Source organism: Ochotona curzoniae, unplaced genomic scaffold, assembly GCF_017591425.1.
Source record: "Ochotona curzoniae isolate NIBS_2020 unplaced genomic scaffold, NIBS_Ocur_1.0 contig_4792, whole genome shotgun sequence".
Classification (NCBI taxonomy): domain Eukaryota; kingdom Metazoa; phylum Chordata; class Mammalia; order Lagomorpha; family Ochotonidae; genus Ochotona; species Ochotona curzoniae.
This window is the reverse complement of record NW_024466389.1, coordinates 12811535-12834041: the sequence shown is the minus strand read 5'-3', so window position 1 is coordinate 12834041 and position 22507 is coordinate 12811535. Positions and strand designations below refer to the sequence as shown.

The window sequence follows — 22507 nt, the reverse complement described above, 5'->3', positions numbered from 1 at the left end:
ATTTGATAAATATTGGATGCATTGCCTTCATCTCCATTATTCAAGCCTTTTCCCTTTCTTAGCATTATTTTCTCAGCCTTAAAAATATGTGATTCAGCTCCAGGCTCCTGGCTTTGGATTGGCTCAACTCCTGCTTTTGAGGCCGCTTGGGGAGTGAACCAGCAAATAGAAGATTTTTCTCTATAGCTCTACCTTTCCAAATAAATATCTTTTTAAAAAAAATATGTATGAAGTATCAGTCTGTTTTGGAATGTATATTGGGTTGGTAAATCCTTACTACAAATTTTTTTTATTAATTACATTGTATTATGTGACACAGTTTCATAGGCTCTGGGCCTTACTACTATTATCAAATTCTTTAAGTTATAGTCTAGATCAATAACATGCAAGGTTATTTATCTTAAAACTGCTAGTCAACACATTTTTTTAAAAAATGGTTAAAAATTATGGAAATTTCAGCAATCATACCTGCATGTAGTTGTCAACCTAATTTTATTCCTTTTGGTTTTTTTTTAAGATTTTCTTATTTGAAAGTCAGAGTCACAAACTGAGAGAGAATCTTTCTGCTGGTTCATTCTCCAAATGGCTGAATGGCCAGAGCTGGGCCAAACTGAATCCAGGAGCCAGTGACTTCATCTGGATTTCCCACATGGGTGCAAGGACCCAAGTATTTGGTCTGTCTTCTGCCATTCTTCATGTGTGTTAGCAGAGAGCTGAATTGGAAGTGGAACAGCAAGGGCATGAGCCAGCACCCATATGGGATGCTGGCAGCGCAAGTAATCACTTTACTCACTGCATCACAATCACAATGCACTCATGATATGAGGCAGGCACTTTGGCCAGACAAATTCTTTTTTTATGATTTACTTTTACTTGAAATCAGAATTAAAGAGAGAGAAGAGATCAAGATCTTCCATCCACTGCCTTACTCCCCAAATGAATGCAACAGCCAAACCTCAAGGCTTAGTAGGCTGGACTAAAACACAATACCCACGTGTCTATTGCGTATAGGACCAACAAAGATCAACAGAAACTATGTTTCCTGGATTTTGATGCTTTTATTTTCATTTCTTCAAAACACAGTTTTTATTCTCATATTAAATTCTTCATTGACTCACGGATCATACTGTAGCTTCATTTTCTTGAAGAAGATTCTTGATTTTGTTTTTCATTTCTTCAGTGACACATTAGTCATTCTGTAGCTTGTTATTTAACTTTATGGCATTATAAATTTCTGTTTTTCTTTTGGCTGCTGATTTTCTTTTGTGGCTTTTCACTGAAGGAGAATTACAGCGACTGTGTAATGGAAACTATCATATCCAGATGTGAGGATACAATGTAGTAGGTATCTCTGCTTCCAGATCAGAGATGGATCCCCATGAAACTGTTAACTATTATCTTGACAATAGGATGCTGGACTCTGCCCCTGGTCATGACTAAAATGTCATGAAACACTTATAAAGCAGAATGATGGACTTATGATTATTAATGAAGAACAATACTATTGTGATAATTTAAGTGAAATCAGTGAGAATCGAGAGCTTTTTGGGAAGGGAGTAAGGGAAATCCCAGAGCCTATGGAACTGTATCATAAAATAATAAAAAGATGAAAATTAAAGTTAAGTGTGAGATTTTGGCAGTTTAGATAGCTGCTCCAGATATTGTAGTGCATAGGCGTGATGTTTGCTTCCAGTTCCAGACTACAGCTTTCTGCTACCGTGATGGCCCCAGCATGCCTGCCAACTCTGAGGGAGATTTGCCTTGATTGTCTAGCTCCTGGTTTCACCTGTCAGAATTAATCAGGAGATGGGCACACTCTAGCATATCTCATCCATGTAAAGAAAGTCTATCTGGAACTGCTCACAGGGTAATAGTAAAATAAATTCAAAAAGGGGAAATGATACCTGCCTTCTGCCATTTTGAATAAGAAATTTCTACATTTCATTTTTAAACTTTCTGTTTAATTACATATTTTATTTCCGTTTTTGTATAAGAACCGAAAATGTATAGGTTTCTGTTAGAACATTTAAAATTTTTATTTGTTTTCTATGTGATCTGATGTATGATAGGAGAAAATGCACTTCCCTTACATGCCAAAGTAGAATTTGTTACTCAAGTAATTGACCTCCCAGGCTACGAAGTCTGTGGTAGCCTTGTCCCACCTGTGTAGTGGGTGCCGGGTCCATGAACTCTGGGAATGGAGAGTCCAGCAGGGCCTGGGTGGTCAGGTCTTGGTCCTTGGGTCTGCCTGTTCAGTGGGTACTGGATATGTGAGCCCCAGGGATAAGAGGTCCAGCGTGGCCTGGGTCTCTTAGCTCAGGTCCCTGGGCCCACCTGTATTGTGGGTATCAGGTCTGTGAGCCCCAGGCATGGGCTTTCCAGCAGGGCATGGATTGCACGGCCTATAGCCTAGGTCTACCTGCACAGTGGATGCTGAGTCCAAGAGCCCAGGGATGAGGTGGTGAGGTGTCTGATGGGGCCTGGGTCATCTAGCTCAACTCCTGGGGTCTGCCTCCGTAGCGGGTGCTGGATCTGTGAGTCCCAGGTGTGTGGGTCCAGAGGTGTCTGAGTCTCCTGGCCCAGATCCTCAAGCCCACCTATATGGTTGGTGTCAGGTCTGTGACCCCCCAGATATGGAGGGTCCAGTGGGACCTAGGTTGCCAGGCTTGGGTCTTTGATCCCATCTGTGCATTACGCACTGGATCTGTGAGCCCTAGGGGTGGGGATTTGTCTGGGTCCAGGTTGCCTGGCCCTAGGCATGGGCCCACCTATGAGAACTGGTCCTCCTCAGTGTAAAGATGGAGTGCTGGAAGGCAGACTATGTTGCCCATTTGGTCCTGAAGAGGACATCTGGTGCCATAGCAGAGAATGGAAAACAATATATGAAAAACAGCACCTCCCAAACGATGACAATAAATATCTGGGCAAATGGAGACTCTAAGGTCAATTGTGTCAGCCAGTGGACCATTAGAAGGCAATCTTCATGTAAAAATTGGCAAGATTGACTGCATTTCAGAACTATTGCATCCATCTAGGCAGAACCCTCGGAGCATGCACCACATTGTGACCCTGGGTTGATATCAGGTGACCATTCCCCATCCTCGGGTACTGGAATGGTTGGGAGGTTGAGTATGGCCTTTCCCCTTATCTCTCCCCTTCCCCCCAGAACTGAGAAGAAATAGAAAGTTTGGAAACAATGACCACACACACTTCTCCTTAACTCTAGATCTTTTCCACCCTGATCAACTATGTAAACGTCATCTAAAACAATAAAAAGTTAAAAATGTTCATAAATCAACTAGAGTAGGCACTTTCATACACTTTTTTAGGTACAATTTATTGTTAAATGTTAAACCAGTCTCAGTGTTTGACTCTTGTGTGTAGGCAGTTATCAGTCAGATGCCTCTTTGCTGTGAGTTCTCAGTCTAGAAAATGGTTTTCAAAACCTCTTATCCTTCATGGCAAAGAAAGAGTGCTAATGCTCAGGATTTACCCTGGTTAATAATGGTGATTCAGAAGGACCCGTGAGACCCATGTGACACCTTGAGGGTCAGAACTAATCTGGGGAATAACTGATTGTTTCTTGGTCTTTTATACATCAACTCAATACTCCAGAATCCAGATTTCTCCCTGGGATTGAATGCTCTGAGCATTTGATAAGATTTTTATATATTTGGCTTAAGCTTCAGGAAGTCTTGAGAACTGTCAACAAAATGAACTAACACATGGCTTGCTTGTGAAATGAAACACCATCAGCTTTATAGGACTTAGATGCTTGATGCTGTTCACTGAACTTTGCATTTTACAGCCAGAGAACAGCATATAAATACACTACAGCGTTTCTTTTTGTATTTGTTGAACAATTGGCAAAAGTTAGCAGTGCTTGTTTTAGAATCCTGACTAGGATTCTTGCACACTCATCAAGTTCCAAGGATTTTATTGGTCTTGTATTAAAGTATTTCAGAAGCAATTCAGTTGTTTGCCCTATCATAGGTGCTGAAATGAGACAAGCGTCTTTCAAAAGCTATTTTAGAACCATATCCCAATGCAAATATTTTTATTTTGAGTGACATGTTTTTCTCTGCTTTCTGAGGGGGAGTAGGTATAGGTCTTTAAGTACATTTATTCACATAAAAATAACTTCTGTGTTCACTTACATTTAGCCTACAACTGAAGAGGAGCTTTCAGCTGACAAAGTACTTGAATCTGAGCAGGATCAAATGAGCCACGGATTTCATCCCGAAAGAGATCCCTCTGACTTAAAATCACTGAAAGCTGTGGAAGAAAATGGAGAAGAAGTGGAGCCTCTACGTAATGGTGCTGAGAGTACTTCTGAGGGTGAAGGAGCAGATGCTCACTCAGGCTCTGCTGATAGTTCTGGTGATGGGGTCACATTCCCGTTTAAACCAGGTATGTTGATCTCTGCCTTCACATTCTCATGCTACTGCAGCCTTAAAGAACATGAGTGTAACCTCTTCAAGAGAGAGTAATAGCATAGAACAGAGAAGCTAATCACAGTGGAATAGACAAACATATCCATTTTGGGGAAATATCTGATGCTGGTAGTCCATTTCTACTGGCATTGGAGCACAGCTGGCCAAGGTAGCCAGTGCTAGGTTCATGGAATCCAGTAGAATAATGTTAATTGTATTCATTGTAACAGAAAATAGTATTTCATATACGACCAGACAGTACCATCAATGTGCTAAACTTCTGTTCTAATACATATAAAAAATTGCTGATTTGAGATTTATGGAGAGATTTGGTTTAGCTATGTGGAGAAAGGCAGTTCCATTGACAACAGTGATGATTCAAGAATTGATCTCACTTATGCAGGAGAACTGGAATAAGTATACAGCTAATTTGACCTCACCCTTGGCAGGCATTTGGGGAATGAATCAGTGGATGGGGGAGCTTGCGTACTTGCTTGCTCTCTTTCTCTCAAATTAAGTAAATATATATGGACAAATACATAAGTTTCTTTAATTTTCCAAATCTCAGGTAAAACCTTGCATTAATCCATTTTTGATATTAAGAACCAGCCATTAACAATAATCTAGATCAGCGTTTCTCAAGTTTTTTACTTCAGTACAGTTAATAGGTTGTGAAATTAATTTAATGGCTTATGATCAATGTTTTTAGGAGGAAAATGCAATTGAAAATGTGTACAGGGAGTAAAAGTGTCATTTTGAAAAATTTTGTTATTCAAGGAGTCTAAAAAGTACACGAAAAATGTGTATCATGAAAAAAATTGGATTTCAAAGCATTTCTGTATCAAAATAAATAGAATTTCTCATTTATTTTAATTTTTCTACAAACTTCTTTAAGCCCCCTATATATGTGTGTTTTTCTTGTGTTTTGACATCATTGTAGTTTTTATCATGAGTTGTAGTGAAAAAACAAAAATAATTCACCTTGTTTCACTCTTATTAAAAATAAAGATGTTAATATGCCTTATAACATTGTAAGGTTATACTATATAAAACTTTTGTTTCAGACTCAGCAATCTAAAATTCTTCTGATGATCTGGGTTTATACCAGTTCTTCAAGCACTTATAGCCGCCAGTCTTTCTTACTTGTAGAAATTGATACACTGTGTTTTCTTGTTAAGACTGTAAAGTCATATCTGTATACCTTAGTTTTACAAGCAAAAAGCACGTAATTGCCATCACAGGCTATAATTGGTTAACTGCCTTTTCCTCATCATAAAAGCTTCGACAGCAATAATAGGGCAGAGTGTTTAGCATTCAGGTTGCATGAATCTATAATTTTAAAAATAAGAGAATAAAATGGACACATCTGCAGAGTTCTTGAAGACCATCAATGAATCTATAATCTACATATTAGGAAACAATCCTAAGGATTTGGAGCACAACATTGTGGTATAGTGGTAAAGCTATCATTTGCAAAGCTGAAATCTCATGTGGGTACCAGTTCAAGTCCCTGCTGCTCCATGATAATGTGTCTGGAAAAGCAATGAAGGGATGCCCAAGTGCTGGAGTCCCTACACTCAGAAGCAGCTTCAGGTTCCTGGCTTCAGCCTGGCTCAGCCCCAACCTTGTAGCCATTTGGGAAGTGAGCAAGCCAATGGGAGGTCTCTCCTTCTGTCTCCCTATAACTCTGCTTTCAAGTGACTGAATACATCTTTTAAAAAAGAAAAAGAGAAAAGAAGCTATTGACCATCATTCTGCAATCCTCGTGTATGACTATTGGCTCAGTGCACCAGGTTTGCTCATGAACAGGGACTTGAAAGCAGATACAAAGTGCAACCAATGGGGACTCCCACAAAAAGAGGTGAAAAAATAAACCTACACCACAAAGCATCCATATGAGATCCTCCCACACCAGCATCCCCTCCTCTTGGACCATCACCTGCTCTGTCTTCACAACTTCTAGAACCTTCCTGCCCATTCACCTCCAGGGACTCCTCCATTCCTGAGAGCACCTGGAATACCAGGGCTCTGTGGGCCTTTACCCTGACATTTACCCCCGGGTCCACCTCCAAGATCTTGATCTAGTCCTTCCGCCGGGAGGACCACCTATAAAGGCTAAACCTCTCCCTGCAAAAAAAAAACAAAGAAAAAGTAGGATCCAGTCTGTCCTCCTGAAGTTCTGGGGCCTTCCTAATTTTCATGAGACTTTTGTTAATTAAAAAAGAAAGTATTGATTTAATTTTATTATCCAGTAAAATTTGTGTAGAAAATTTTCACTTTTGGGCCCAGCGCAGTGTTCTAGCAGCTAAAGTCCTCACCTTGACACGCCAGGATCCCATATGGTCGCCGGTTCTAGTCCCAGCAGCCCTGCTTCCCATCCAGCTCCCTGCTTGTGGCCTGAGAGAGCAGTCAAGAACAGCCCAAAGCTTTGGGATCCTGCACCCATGTGGGAGACCTGGAGGAAGTTCCTGGATCGGCACAGCACTGGCCGTTGGCGCTCACTTGTAGAGTGAATCATCAGACAGAAGATCCTCCTCTCTGTATATCTGACTTTGTAATAAAAATAATAAATCTTTAAAAAGAAAAAAAATTCCACTTTTATGTAATGCATGCAAGATTGAGTAATGAGAGCTATAACTGTAACAACGAAGTAAGTGCTATGACAAAATAATACTTATACTTTATTTGAAAAACATGAGAACAGTTTGTTTGGAATGTTTTTGGATGAAGATGTATGTAGTCCCAGTTTAATTGGATCAGCAAGCAGACTTGTTTTCTGAAGATTAAAGTGTAAACAGATATGAGAATTCTATATATAGATGCTTAAGGCTTTTTTGTATCATGTCAGTTGGTTTTATGATTTATGTCCTTTCACCTTTTTTTCTCTAAAATACCATTATCCAATGAACAATCAAATTATTCTGCATTTCAGCAAACCAAGAGAATTAGCATATTTATTATTTCTAAGATATTACCAAAATAAAGCATGGTGATATATTTAATATGAAGAAAATTATATGATCTTGAGCCCAGCACAGAGGTTCAGTGGCTAAATCCTCATCTTGCAAGCACCAGGATCCCATATGGGTGCTGATTTATGTCCCAGCTAGTCCTCTTCCTATCCAGCTCCCTGCTTGTAGCCTAGGGAAGCAGTCAAGGATGGCCCAAAGCCTTAAGACCCTGCACCCGTGTAGTAGATCCAGAAAAATCTCTTGGCTCCTAGATTCAGATCAGCTCAGCTCTGGCCATTTCAGCCATTTGGGGAGTGAACCAGTGAAAGATGAAAGATCTTTCTCTCTTCTTCTCTCTCTCTCTACATTTAATCTGCCTCTCCAAAAAAAGGGAATCAATTTTTAAAAAGGAAATATATATATCCTTGTAGCCAAAGATTGTTTGGCAGGGACATATATGAAGTTGTTTCTACTTGCTTTAAGTATCCAGAAGGATAAATACAAATGGTAGTTTAAAATCTTCATGTAATATTTTCTGATCAGTGTTTTTTTAATCAGTTTGTCTTGAGAGGTTAAACTGAATATAAGAATCTATTCTGGGCCCGGCGCGGTGGCGCAAGTGGTTAAAGGTCCTCGCCTAGCACGCCCGGGATCCCATATGGGCGCCGGTTCTAATCCCGGCAGCCCCGCTTCCCTTCCAGCTCCCTGCCTGTGGCCTGGGAAGGCAGTCGAGGACGGCCCAAGGCTTTGGGACCCTGCACCCGCGTGGGAGACCCGGAAGAGGCTCCTGGCTTCGGATCGGCATAGTATCGGCCCGTTGCGCTCACTTGGGGAGTGAATCATCGGACGGAAGATCTTCCTCTCTGTCTCTCCTCTCTCTGTATATCCGCCTTTCCAATGAAAAAATAATAAAAATAAATAAATCTTTAGAATCTATTCTGTGTTTTTATGGTTTGAATACATATATGTGTGTATATATGCACATTTCCATAATGTATGCAGTTCCCTGCAGTCATCTGTTTACATCTCTCTTCCTAGAAACCTGGAAGCCTACTGATACTGAAGGAAAGAAGCAGTATGACAGGGAGTTTCTGCTGGACTTCCAGTTCATGCCAGCCTGTATACAGAAGCCAGAGGGTCTGCCCCCCATCAGTGATGTGGTTCTGGACAAGGTAGGCTGCTTCCTCCAACCAAGGGAGATCTTGTGTTGTACAAATTGATTTTACTTGTTAGTACAATTGTGTAGACTATTAGCAGTTTTTAGAATGCTTAGACTAAATGTTATTTGAATAAAAGTGTTCCATAATTAGTGTTGGATTTTAAGATTTGTTTGTCTGAAAAAGCAAAATTACAGAAAAATGGCTTGTATTCACTGTTTCACTCCCCAAAATGAACTCCCAAAGCTAGGCTAGGCCAGACCTAAACTAGCAGTCTAGAACTCTGTCCAAGTCTCACATATGGGTGACAGGGGTCCACGCACTCAGGCAGTCTTCCACTGCCTTCCTCGGCACATGAGCATAGAGCTGGATTACAAGAGAAGTGGCTGGGACTTGAAGTGCAACTCATATGGGATGCCATCATTGCAGATGGTGACTTAACCTTCTGTGCCACAATGCCAGGCCTGTAGACTTCAGTAAACTTCGTGTTATGTTTGTTTCCTAGGTATGTGATTTTTAAAAATATGTGTATTTACTTGGGGAAGAACACCACTAAACTGATATGGAGCTTTTTCACTGTTGTTCTGAAATTTTGTGATAGAATTCTAGTGATTCAGTGCATATCAGAAACCGAGGAAATGTTTGGCAGGTCAAACTTAAGTAAGAATCCATATAATTCAAATAATGTGTATCTTAAAATTTCCTTAATAGGTACTTCTAGGGATTGAAGTCCCCAGTCCATGCAGAGGTAAACATCTTTCTCTTTAAAATGATCTAACAGTACACTCAGAAAATGAGTACATTTAGTGTCCGTCCATTCCATAGATTCAGGGAGGAAGGTCAGCTGTATGTCTGCTCAAGTAATTTCTTATAAATAAAGGATGAACAATGTTGAATAATCTTGATCATTTTTGTTTTGAAGAGTGGTTGTTTTATTCTCACTGAAATATAGCTGTTCAGTATCTAATAGAATGAGATATCTACCTCTTAGATTTCAGCAGACACATCCATGTTTCATATATATACTTCCTTATAGCAATATTGTTCTTATTTTTCTTGACATATGTAAGTCTTCTCTGTTAACTGAATAACTGAATGATTGATTCATCATACCAATCCACTTTAGTACTTCAGAGGTCAATTATTATAGCCAATAAAGTAGATTACCCTTGGGCCCGGCGCGGTGGCGCAAGTGGTTAAAGGTCCTCGCCTTGCACGCCCGGGATCCCATATGGGCGCTGGTTCTAATCCCGGCAGCCCCGCTTCCCTTCCAGCTCCCTGCCTGTGGCCTGGGAAAGCAGTTGAGGACGGCCCAATGCTTTGGGAACCTGCACCCGCGTGGGAGACCCGGAAGAGGCTCCTGGCTTCGGATCGGCATAGTATCGGCCCGTTGCGCTCACTTGGGGAGTGAATCATTGGACGGAAGATCTTCCTCTCTGTCTCTCCTCTCTGTATATCCGCCTTTCCAATGAAAAAATAATAAAAAAAATAAATCTTTAAAGTAGATTACCCTCTTAGAAAATATATTGGGGAATGATGACTTAGCTTAGTAGCTTAAGGCTCTACCTGTGTCCCTGCCATCCCATGTGAGTGCCAGTTCAAGACCCAGCTTCTCCACTTTGGATCCTGCTGCCTACTAATGTGCCTGGGAAAGCAACGGGAGATGACTCAAGTCTTGGGCTCCTGCACCCATGTGGGAGACCCAGAAAAGGCTCCAGTCTCCTGGCTGTGAACTGACTTCGTTCTTCTGTCCTTTGTGCCCATTTGGGGACTGAACCAGTGTATGAGAGATCTCTGTTTGTCTGTCTGTCATTCTTTCTTTCTTTCTTTTTCTCTCTTTCTCTCTGTAATTCTATTTTTCAAAAAAAAAATTAATCTTAAAAATAAAAAGACCAATGTTGTGACGTGTTTGAATAAGCCTCCGCCTGTGCCACTGGCACCCTGTATGGGTGCTAATTCATTTTTTAGCTGCTCCACTTTGAGTCCAGCTCTCTACTTACGGCCTGGGAAGCAGCCAAGAAGAGCCTGAATCCTTGGGCCCTGCATCAATGTAGGACTCCTGGAAGAGACGTCTGGCTCCTAGCTTCAGAATGGCCCAAACTCCAACCAATGAAACTGTTTGGGGAGTGAACCAGTAGATGAAAGATCTGTCTCTCCTTCCCTGTGTAACTCACCTTTCAAATAAAATAATTTTTTAAAAGTTAAAAAAAAAAAAAGTACCCGGCACAGTAGCTTAGTGGCTAGAGTCCTTGCCTTGCATGCACCGGTATCTTTTGTGGGTACTGATTTGTTTCTTGGCCACTCCACTTCCCATCCAGCTCCTTGCTTGTGGCCTGGGAAAGCAATGGAGGATGGCCTAAGACTCTTTCCTTTTCTCTTTAGATCTGGCTTTCCAATAACAATAAATAAATTACACACACACACACACAAAGATCCCATATGGGTTCTGGTTCCGGTGGCCCCAGTGCCCATCCAGCTCCCTGCTTGTGACATGGGAAAGCAGTCAAGGATGGTCCAAAGTCTTGGGACCCTGCACCCATATGGGAGACCTGGAAGAAACTCCTGGCTCCTGGCTTCGGTTTGGCTCAGCTCCGGCTGTTACAGCCGCTTGGGAAGTGAATCAGTGAATGGAAGATCTTCCTCTCTCTCCTCTCTGTATATCTGACTTTTCAGTAAAAATAAAATCTTTTTTAAAAAAAAGAAAAGCTGAAAAAGAAAAAATGTCTGCAAGTCTTGTGTTTCTTTCTGACTTTGAATGTCTTTTAGTTGATTTCTTCCTGAACTGAGAGTTCTTAGATTACATGATTACCCAGAGTTTTTAGCCTAATAAAGTATAATTATGAATGGTTCATAATATATGAAATATACTACCTGAGACTTAATGTACATTTAGCATGCATGCTTTACTAACCGTAAGTTGATAGCTTTGAAACAAATGAGGAGCAGCAGGATTCCTATAGGCAAGTGTGCTAATATCCTGGTAAAAATTATAGAACAAAAAATGTCTAAAATGTGTTCCAAGTTCAGAAAATCTCAAAGTAGTGTATCATAGGCTGTTTTGGTCCTGAGTCAGTTCAAATCGTATGTGTGTCTGCCATTGGGAATTGTAGGCTGAACTGGTACCACTGTGTCTAAAAAGCACTGTTGTCTAATGACTAAGGTGAGCCCAGGAGAAGCTACATGAGTCATTGGATTTCTACTGGAACAGAAGCCAGTACTTACTTTTTCAGCTGATAAAAATTTTCATTCACTTTTTTATCTGAGCCATTGTAGTACAGTTGTTCGTGCAATATCAGCAGGTCATATCTGAATGCTGGTTCGAGTCTCTGCTCCTTTGCTTTTGATCCAGTTCTACACTAACGCACCTGGGTAAGCAGGAACAAGCCCAGATCCTTGTGGCCCTGCTGTCCACTTGAGAGAGCAGGGTGTAGCCTGAGGCTCCCAGCCTCATCCAGCCTTTCAGCAATTGGAGAGTGAGCCCACAATTGAAAGATCTTCATATCTCTCATCTTTGTCATTCTGCCTTTCGAATAAATATGTCTTCCCCCACCCACAAAGTTTGTGTTTTAATTGTCTTTGTGGCATGTGCTAAGCTTTCCAATTCCTCTTCATGCAGATCAACCAACCTAAATTGCCAATGCGAACTCTGGATCCTCGGATTTTGCCTCGAGGACCAGACTTTACTCCAGCCTTTGCAGATTTTGGAAGGCAGACACCTGGTGGCAGAGGTGTACCTGTAAGTGCATGTTTCCTATAACCCACTAAGTCAAAAACTGTCAGACTCGCTGGTGCTTTGTCTGATGGCAAGAAAGCACTATTCACTGATTTCCTCCTGTTAAAAAGACATAGTGGAAGACATGCAGTCTGTCATTTTCATGCTAATATAAAAGTGAATAAAAAGTACATTTGGGTTGCTTTTAATCAGGTCAAGAATTTCCTCAGAATTTTTCAGTTAAGATGACATTGTCAATAGATTCTAAAATAGAACTGATCTTGTTGGGATTCTTGCTTTAAGGTGCCATGATATGCTAATGATCTCTGATGACATTCAGCTAATAATCATCTCTTTGTCTTTATTTCTACAGGTTTGCAAAGTGCAGAGCAGGCAAGGATTGCCAATTCTGGAACAGAGCAAAGCCCCTACTTGTACTCCACTGGCGATGTCGCATCCACCCCTGAAGAGCCTGCCTCTAGGGGTGCGCTGAATCCTTTTTTTAAAAAAAATAATTATTTATGGTATTATGATATTTTGTGGTTTACTTATTTACTGTAGGTTATGAAATCAGAATGTGCACAAATGACATATACTAACGAGTGCAGTACTGGTAAACTTCAGTTGGCCATTACACCCCCAGTGGCAGGCTCTTCAGCGGTGGAAGTGGCATCACCAATGGAGTTATGCTGGGGCACTGTACTGTGCAGAATTTGGCAGGCTCTGCCTACTCCATCCTTTGTAAATTTGTAGAAAGCATGGGGGAAGTTGCCAACAGTGTAAATATCTCTTTTCCCCTAAGTTAGAATGGCATGAAGCATGCTTAATCTGTTGTTCTGGAGGAGCTTGGGGTTTGGTGTATCTTTGCAGACCACTCTGCTAAGACTGCTTTATTTGATGCTTGTGAAAATATTTCTGTGCAGGATGACTCTTTTTTATTTTCCTATCACTTTGGGGTTTTTTTTGTTTTGGTTTTTTTTTTTTTTTTTTTAGATTTTTGGCTTGGCAACTTTTGAAACCTGCTTTGAAAAAAGATTATCTAAATACAAATGTCACTTTGTAGAAGTACTTTATTTGTTGATTTGCCTGTAGCTAAACAATTACTAAAAATATATGAGGACTTTCTAAAACCTGTAGTAACATCCTGAAGTTGAGGCATATTGTATTTTGGGCATCACTGTCTTATAGTCATACGTGGGACACTGTTTTCATATAGGTTTCAAATCTACATCTGTTTTCTCTAAAACTTAAAGTGATTTTTCTAATGCTTAAATTAATACCAGAGAGTCTTAGAAAGCAGCTTTCTAGAAATATATGATACCTTTTTTCCCTTTAGCATTATTCCCTTTTTTGATGGCTTAATTTTACATTTGTATTGCTTTTAATTTTTGTTGTGGTTTATATCTTTTTTGAGTGAACAAGTTGAAATAATTCTTGTGTTATTATGATTACTCTAATAATATTTATAGTTGCTATGTTGTTCATGTGTTATTCATAGAAGATGTGAATTAATTCTTCATGTATGTTCAGATTTTATTTCAATACATTGCTCTGTATTATTGCTAATATTTAGTTATAGCAAAAAGGAAATGTCATGAGTGCAGAATAAGCTCTACCTCTTAAATTATTGAAAATAGAAACGGAATTTTATAAGGATGCCAACTTGCCCCTATACCTGCATTCATCAGATACATATGTTATTTTAATAAGCTCAAACTAATATGACTAAAAATGAAACATTAGATAATGAGTTTTTATTCTCTAAGCAACTTTTTCATGTTTCAGAACCTACGTGTTAAATGAGGTTATGTTAGTATGTTAAATGGTAATATAAATAATTATTTGATTAATCTTTTCTGTATTATAGATATTCTCCACTTAGCTTTGGAGTTTAAATTGTCATGAGACAAAGCTATCTAACCTATATGTGTGTGCGTGTGTATATATACATATGTATGTATATATATATAAATAGAATTTGTAAAAAGAGTACCCACCACTCCTGGGAGAGACATGGACTAAGTCCCTGATCCGCACCTTTGGCTGGCCCAGCCTGGGGTATTGGAAGCTTTTGGCATGTGACCCAGTAGATGGAAGATAGCTGTCTGTTTGACTCTTCTTCTCCCTCTTTCTCTATTTTCTACCCTCCCTCACTTTCCTTCTCTCTGCCTTTCAAATGAATAATTATTTTTTAAAAGAGAGTATCATTGTGCCTTTAGATTAATAGTAACTTGCCACTCATGTGCATTTTAGCTAACTTTGAGGTCAGCTGATCTGTTAAAAATTTTAGGAGCAAGGTTATTTCCTGAGTTCATCTTCTCCTACTTTCCTTAAATGAACATTTGTTTGTTTCTTCTTGAAAATTTTTAGGATAAATATTGGTTTTCTTTTGTCTAATTAACTAAGTTAATAAGTTATAGTTTCTAAATGAGATAGGAGAATTGAATGTAAATTCACAAGCAGAAATAGGCGTAATTATTCATTTAATGCATTTCTAACAAATGAGAGTGGTTAGAAAACCTAACTTTCCAGTCCTGTGAAAACTCCTGGAGCTTACTGGGCAATTACCTCTAACTTATGGTATTTTCTGTTAGTTTTCACTGTGTCAGCTCTGAGCACAGTTTCCGTTTAAGTTCTCTTGTCAGCAATCAGGACTGTCTTTCAAGCAAAGAGGCCAGCTTTGTTTCTTTTGTGTACCCTATACTTCTCAGTTTAGGATCCTGCTTTTTTTTTCCCTTCAGTAATTGAGTCATTCATGAGATACTTCAATTGCTGAAGGCTATTTAGAAATTCAACCACTTGTATAAAGTTTTTAACACATGAAAAGTCATGAAATATCTAAACCTACATGTTCTCTTTAATAACTTCTTTTTATCTTTCATATGGATGAGTCCTCACATAATTTGTAAGGCCTATTTTATACGGAGTCCTGTGATCCCCACTGTAGCTGCTGTGGCTGAGTGGGCCATTGTTCACATGAGAAAGGCTACATTCGACAAAGTTGAGAGACATGATCACAGTAACTTTTGCTTGTAAGTGGAAGATTTGGACTCAAGGCCAGTCCTTTTGTCTCCTAGTTAAGCCTCTTGTCTTCATTGTGCCACAATCCTTTCAGGTAAATAATTTCAGACAGTGGCTTCATTTGCAGAGTATAAACAATAAAGCTATTAGGGACTCGAAGATTTGAGTATAAGTTTATGAATAGTTTTTATCTTACCTATGTGCATAGAAACAAAATGGTGTTCATCATTATGAAATATAAAAGCAGAGAATTTACTAGTAAAGCTACAAAGGAAATCCAACGCAAACAGTATTTATGGAAAAATGATAAAAACCAAAGCATTGCTTATCAATCATAGCCTTGCATGTAAATGGCCTAAGTCCTCCAATTAGAACATATAGATTTGCTGAATGTCTTAACATACAAGGCCCATTTATTTGCTGCTTTTAAGAGACATAATCCCCAAACAAAGATAGACACAGAATGAAGGCAAAAGAATGGGAAAAGTGACTGCATGCCAATGGAACAGAAAAGCAAGCAAGTGTAGCCATGCTAATATCCAAAAAAATAGATTTCAGCACAAAAACCTGTTAAAAGAGGCAAACAAGGGAATTGCATAATGCTTAAGGGATCAATTTAGCATGAAGATGTGACTGTAGTAAATGTATATGTTCTCAATACCAGCGTATTTGGATATTTAAAACAAGAGTTAATGCATCTAAAGGAACACATGAACTCCAATATGTAATGGGGGCTTCATTCCATTTTTATCAATGGTCAAATCAACTAGACAGAAAAATTAATAATAACAACAACAAAACAGCAGACCTAATCTACGCTAGGACCAAATTGACCTGATAGCTATATAGTTGTATAATGTACTTTTTAATCTATAATTTTATTTTATTTTTAATATGATTACATAGGTGAGAGGGTTGCATACCCATGTGGGCCTCTGATTAGAGTAGGGAGGGTCAGGAAGATGGATGAGGTAAAAGTTCAGTTCTTTTCATCCTGTATCCACCAAGATGGGGAGCAGGGAAAAGGAAGAACGTTTGGTGTGAAACTGCATCAGAACCCAGGAATGGAGATGGTCAGTTGATGTTTCTTCAAAGACCCCATTGTGGGAAAGGATGTTCTGAGGGTGTGACCTGAGTGATTTTGATAGTTCTGAGAAGTTGTTGGCTTCATTGTACCAGAAATGACCAGATCTTTTCTTTTTTTTTAATTTTTTAAAAAATTTTAAAAAATTATTGTTAATAACATTGTATTATATGATACAGTTTTATAGGTGCTTGGCTTTCCCCCGTTGCTCCCACAACCCTCTCCCCATGGTGCATAACCACAGTTCAAGTTCAGTTGAGATTCCTTCATTGCAAGCACATACCCAGCACTGAGTCCAGCATCTTATTGTCCTGGTAACTTTAACAGCTTCTTGGGGAGGCCCTCCCTGGTCTGAAGGCAAAGCTAACAGAGTAAAATCACGGTCAGTTAAAAGCCCCAACAAAACATCAGCAACAATATATAGTGTTATGGAATTGATTGACATAGTATTGAGTAAACAATATGTTAACATAATGCAAGTTCAATTTTTCGAAACACATGTGTTGAGACAGTATCAATGACAGGATCAAAAAAAATACAGATTAAATTAAGGCAAACATGTGGTATCTAACCTTTTGGGATTTGCTCATTTCCCTTAGCATTATAGTTTCCACTTGGGCCCAATTAGCCACAAAGAACTGCATTTTGTTTTTTTCATAGCTGAGTAGTATTCCATGGAGTAGACGAACCAAAGCTTTCTTATCCAATCTTCTGCTGATGGGCATTTCGGTTGCTTCCGTGTTCTGGCAATTACTGATTGTGCTGCTATGAACATAGGGGTGTTGGTTTGTCATGAAACAGGTGTTTTGGATATATTCCTAGGAGTGCTATTGCTGGATCATATGGTATGCAGATTTTGAGTTGTTTAAGTGTTCTCCATGCTGATTTCCATAAAGGCTGTACTAACCTGCAGCCCCACCAGCAGTGGAGTAGGGTTCCCTTTTCCCCACATCCTCGCCAGCAAGTGTCATTGGTGTTCTTTTTTATGTGGGCCAATCTTACTGGTATTAGGTGGTACCTCATCAATGTCTTCATTTGGATTTCCCTTATTGCCAGGGAACTGGAGCATTTTTTCATATGTTTGTTTGCCATTTGGGCTTGTTCCTTTGTGAAATGTTTGCCCATTTCCCGTGCCCATTTCTTGAGTGGTTTGTTTGTTTTGGTGTTTTGATTGTTTTGAAGTTCTTTGTATATCCTGAAGATTAGCCCCCTATCACCTATGTAGTGTGCAAAGATCTTCTCCCACTCTGTGGGTTGCTTTTTTACTTTGCTGATTGTTTCCCTTGCTGTACAGAAGCTTCTTAGTTTGATGAGGTCCCATTTGTTTATTCTGTTCTCAACTGCTATTGCTTTTGGTATCCTTCTTAGATAGTCAGAACCTACTCCTAGGTCTTGCAGGATATTTCCTACATTTTCTTACAAGAGTTTGAAGGTTTCTGGATGTAGGTTTAGGTCTTTTATCCATGTAGACTGAATCTTAGTGTATGGTGATAAATGTGGCTCTATCTTTTTTTTCTGCAGGCTATCAGCCAGTTGTCCCAACAACACTTACTAAAGAGGCCTTCCCATTTGCTTGGACTGTCCTTGGTCTTTTTGTCAAAGATCAATTGGCTGTATCTGTGTGGGTTCCCTTTTGGTGCTTCTATTCTATTCCATTGATCTTCCTCTCTGTCTTTGTGCCAGTACCAGGCTGTTTTGATAACCACTGCTCTATAGTATGTCCAGAGGTCTGGAACTGTGATTCCCCCTGCTAATTTCTTGTTCTTTAGGATGGTTCTAGCTATTCATGGTTTTTTGTGCTTCCAGATGAACTTTTGAATCATTGTATCCAGTTCTGTGAAGAATGTTTTAGCAATTTGATTGGAATTGCGTTGAAAATATATATATTGCTTTTGGTAGTATAGACATTTTAATGATATTGATTTTGCCTATCCAGGAGCATGGAATGTTATTCCATCTTTTGAGGTCTTGTTCAATTTCTTTTTTCAATAGTTTGTAGTTTTCTTCGAATAGGTCTCCTACATTTTTGGTTAGATTTATTCCCAGATACTTCATACTTTTCTCAGTTATTTTGAATGGTATCTTGCTGGTTAGATTTTTTTCCATCTTGGGGCTGTTTGCGTACACTATGGCTGTTGATTTTCGTTCATTAATTTTGTACCCTGCCACTCTGCCAAACTCTCGTATAAGTTCTAGCAGTTTCTGTATTGAGTCTCCTGGTTTTTCTATGTACAGGATTATGTCATCTGCATATAGTGAAAGCTTGACCTCTTCGTTTCCCATTCGTATGCCTTTGATTTCTTTTTCTTGTCTTATCGCCTCTGCAAGTACCTCTAGGACTATGTTGAACAACAGTGGTGATAGCGGGCATCCTTGTCTTATTCCAGATCTCAGTGGAAAGGGTTCTAGCTTTTCTCCATTCAGTATGATACTGGCGTTGTGTTTTTCATAAATTGCTTTAATTATGCTGTGAATTTTTCCATCTATGCCTACCTTGGCTAAAGTTTTTAGCATGAAGAGGTATTGGATTTTGTCGAAAGCTTTTTCTGCATCTATTGATACTATTATGTGGTTCTTGTTTTTCAGTTTTTGGATGTGGTGTATTACATTTATGGATTTCCGAATGTTGAACCATCCGTGCATTCCAGGGATGAATCCTACTTGATCTGGATGAATGATCTGTCTGATGATTTTTTTAATTCTGTTGGCTAGGATTTTGTTGAGAATTTTAGCATCAATGTTCATCAGAGAGATAGGTCTGTAGTTTTCCTTCTCTGATGGTTCTCTATCTGGTTTTGGGATTAAGGTGATGTTGGCTTCATAGAATGAGTTTGGAAGGGTTGCTTCCTTTTCTATTGTTTTGAAGAGTTTGTAGAGGATTGGGGTTAGTTCTGTTCAGCATGTTTTGTAGAATTCTGAAGTGAAATCGTCTGGGCCTGGGCTTTTCTTTGTTGGGAGATCCTTGATGACTGCTTCAATCTCTGCCTCGGTTATGGGTTTATTTAATTCTTCAGTTGCCTCTGGACTAAGTTTTGGTAAGTGGTGGGAGTCTAATAACTTTTCCATTTCTTGGTGGTCCTCTAATTTATTGGAGTACAGTTCTTTGTAGTAATTTCTAATTATTTTCTTAATGGTTGCAGTGTCTGTTGTTATGTTGCCTTTTTTGTCTTTAATGCTGTTGATTCTCGCTTTCTCTTGTTTTTTTTTTTGGTCAGTCAGGCCAGTGGAGTGTCTATTTTGTTTATTTTCTCAAAAACCAACTTTTTGATTTGTTGATTTTATGTATAGTTTTTTTGATTTCTATTTGGTTTACCTCCTCCCTTGTTTTGATGATTTCTTGTTTCCTATTGTGTGTGGGGCTCTTCTGCTGTTGTTTTTCCAGTTCCTGGAGGTGTGTGGTTAGTTCCTGTAATTGGCGTCTTTCTTGGGCCTTGACATGGGCTCCAATTGCAATGAGTTTACCCTGTAGCACTGCTTTGGCGGTGTCCCACAAGTTTTGGAATGTTGTATCAGAGCTTTCATTGGTTTCCATAAATTTTTTTATATCATCTTTAATTTCTTCTCTGACCCATTGTTCGTTTAATAGCATATTGTTCAACTTCCAAGAGTGTCTATATTTCCTGGGGTGTTTTGAGTTGTTGATTTCCAATTTCATTCCACGGTGGTCTGAGAGGGTACATGATATGATTCTAATGTTTTGGAAGTTATTTAGATTCGCTTTGTGTCCTATCATATTGTTGATTCTGGAGAAGGTGCTGTGCACCGCTGGGAAAAATCCATAGTCTGTGGCCTTAGGATAAAAAGTTCTATATATGTCTACTAAGTCCAGTTGTTCTATTGTTTGTGTGAGCTCTGTTGTTTCTTTGTTGAGTTTTTGTTTCATAGACCTGTCCATTGGTGTTAAAGGTGTGTTGAGATCACCTACAAATATTGTGTGCATATCTGTGTCTCCCCTTAAGTCTGTAAGTAATTGCTTCACATAACTAGGCACGTTGGAATTTGGTGCATAAACATTAACGATGGTGATTGCTTCTTGATGGATCATTCCTTTCACTAGTATAAAATGGCCTTCCCTGTCCCTTTTGATGTTAGTTAGATTGAAGTCTATCTCGTCTGAAATTAGGACAGCTACCCCAGCTTTTTTTCTCATCCATTGGCATGAAATATCTTTTTCCATCCCTTCACTTTCAGTTTCTTTGCATCTTTTCTGGTTAGATGTGTTTCTTGTAGGCAACAGATAGTTGGGTCTTGTTTCATGATCCATTCCATTAATCTCTGTCTTTTGATTGCTGAATTTAGGCCATTTGTGTTAAGAGTTAAAATTGAGAGGTTGCAATTTTGCCCTGCCATGCGATTGTGTTTTGTGTGTGTTGTTATCTGTGTAATTGCCCTTCTTTGTGTGGGCTTTAGTTTGGAGACCTTCCTGTTTGCCATCTTTGTTTATGGTTTGCCTCCTTTTTTTCTGGGCTTAGCGCATTTCTAAGGAGATTTTGCAGAGCTGGTTCTGTGTTGACATATTCTTCTAGTTTTTCTTTGCTATGGAAGTATCTGATTTTGCTTTTATATACAAATGAGATCTTTGCTGGGTACATTATTCTTGCCTGACAGTTCTTTTGTTTCAGGACTTGGAAGATCTTTGTCCATTCTCTCCTTGCTTGTAGGGTCTCTTCGGAGAAGTCAGCAGTGATTCTGATTGGTTTTCCCCTGTATGTGATCTTTTCTCTGCTTTGTACTTGTCTCAGGATTCTTTCTTTGTCTTCGTTGGAGTAGAACTTGAGCACCATGTGTCTGGGTGAAGATCTCTTTGGATCGTGTCTGTTGGGAGTTCTCTGTCCGTCCTGTATGTGGACTGGATTCATGTTCCAAGTGTTTTGGAAGTTTTCTTGTATAATTTTGTCACACACCATTTGCATTCCTGATTCTCTTTCTACTCCTTCGGGAAGGCCCATGATCCGAATATTTGATTTTCTAAGGTGATCTTTCAGTTCTTGTATCATTTTATGAGCTTTGCTGAGGCTTGTCTCCAGCTGTTTAACTAGCTGGGTATCTTCATTTTGTGTGTCTTCCGTTTCAGAGATCCTTTCCTCTGCCGTATTTATTCTGTTGGTCAAACTTTCAATTTTGAATTCCAAGTCAGCAATTTTGGTTTTGACTTGTTGTATATCTGTGACTATGTGGTTCTTGAAGTATTCCCACTTCTTTTCATTGTCTCTGACGAATTTTACCATTATTTTTTTAAATTCCTTGTCTGGTAAATCTTACATGTCTTCATCTCGCATCTCCAATATTGATAATGGCTTTTGACCCTTATTTGGTGGGGTGCTGGCTCTTTCATCTGGAGCATAACTTTTTCTGATAGTTCTTCCCATTATGCTGATGTATCTTTGGAGAGGCCAAGGCACCTGTGTGTTGAGGGGTCTTCAAGCGCTTTCCCAAACCTCCGGCTGTTGCAGTCTGCCTCTGCTGCTGTTGAAGACCTTTGCCAGTGACGATCCCTCCAGGCTTCCTTGTTTCTGGGTCGGCTGCATCTCCTGTTGGCTGCCCTTAAGGGTGACTCAGCAGGTCTGGAGCGGGACACCGTCTTCTGCCTTTTGTTTTGTTTTGTTTTGTTTTGTTTTGTTTTGTTTTGTTTTGTTTTGTTCTCATTGTCCTTCCGAGTTGTGTGGATCTTTTTGGTTCCACATTGTCCAGGGAACTTCATGCACCTCTCCCTGCGACTGTTTCCTGTTCCTCTTTGCTGCTTCTGTAGCGTTCTATCCCTCTCTCACTGTGCTCTCCCTCACAGCCTTCCTCCTATGTCAGCCATCTTAACTCCAGATCTTTTCCATGTGATTAGCTCAATAGATGAATGGGAAGCATTGGATAAAACTTATCTGTTCATGGTAAAAACCTGAAGTAGTTTGGGTACAAGAAGGAACATTCCAGAGAATCAAGATGGCAGAATATGATAAGGACATGTTTCAACAGATGGAGAAACATTTAATCAGGATGAAGAAGAGAGGACACATTTCCAGGAAATAGGAGAGGACAGAACAACAGCAGAGGAGTACCTGGAGACTGTCAGACATAGGAAAGCAGCAATGGTGCTGCTTTCACAGGAAAACAATGGTGTGGTGTTGCAGTGATTGATAATCCAATGGTATTCAGTT

The 22507-nt window shown here is 39.4% G+C and overlaps 1 protein-coding gene across 2 annotated transcripts in view; it reads left to right on the top strand.

Annotated features, from left to right (window-relative positions):
- The window catches only part of EIF4G3 (eukaryotic translation initiation factor 4 gamma 3), a 336540-nt gene that overhangs the window by 234084 nt on the left and 79949 nt on the right, over nucleotides 1-22507 (top strand). Inside the window, exons 14-17 of one of the 2 annotated variants that reach the window (XM_040988036.1) lie at nucleotides 4164-4410; nucleotides 8423-8556; nucleotides 12158-12277; nucleotides 12627-12737. In XM_040988036.1, the coding sequence (XP_040843970.1) occupies nucleotides 4164-4410; nucleotides 8423-8556; nucleotides 12158-12277; nucleotides 12627-12737 (612 nt within the window). The remainder of the gene's footprint in view (nucleotides 1-4163; nucleotides 4411-8422; nucleotides 8557-12157; nucleotides 12278-12626; nucleotides 12738-22507) is intronic. The other variant, XM_040988037.1, reaches the window with a different exon arrangement.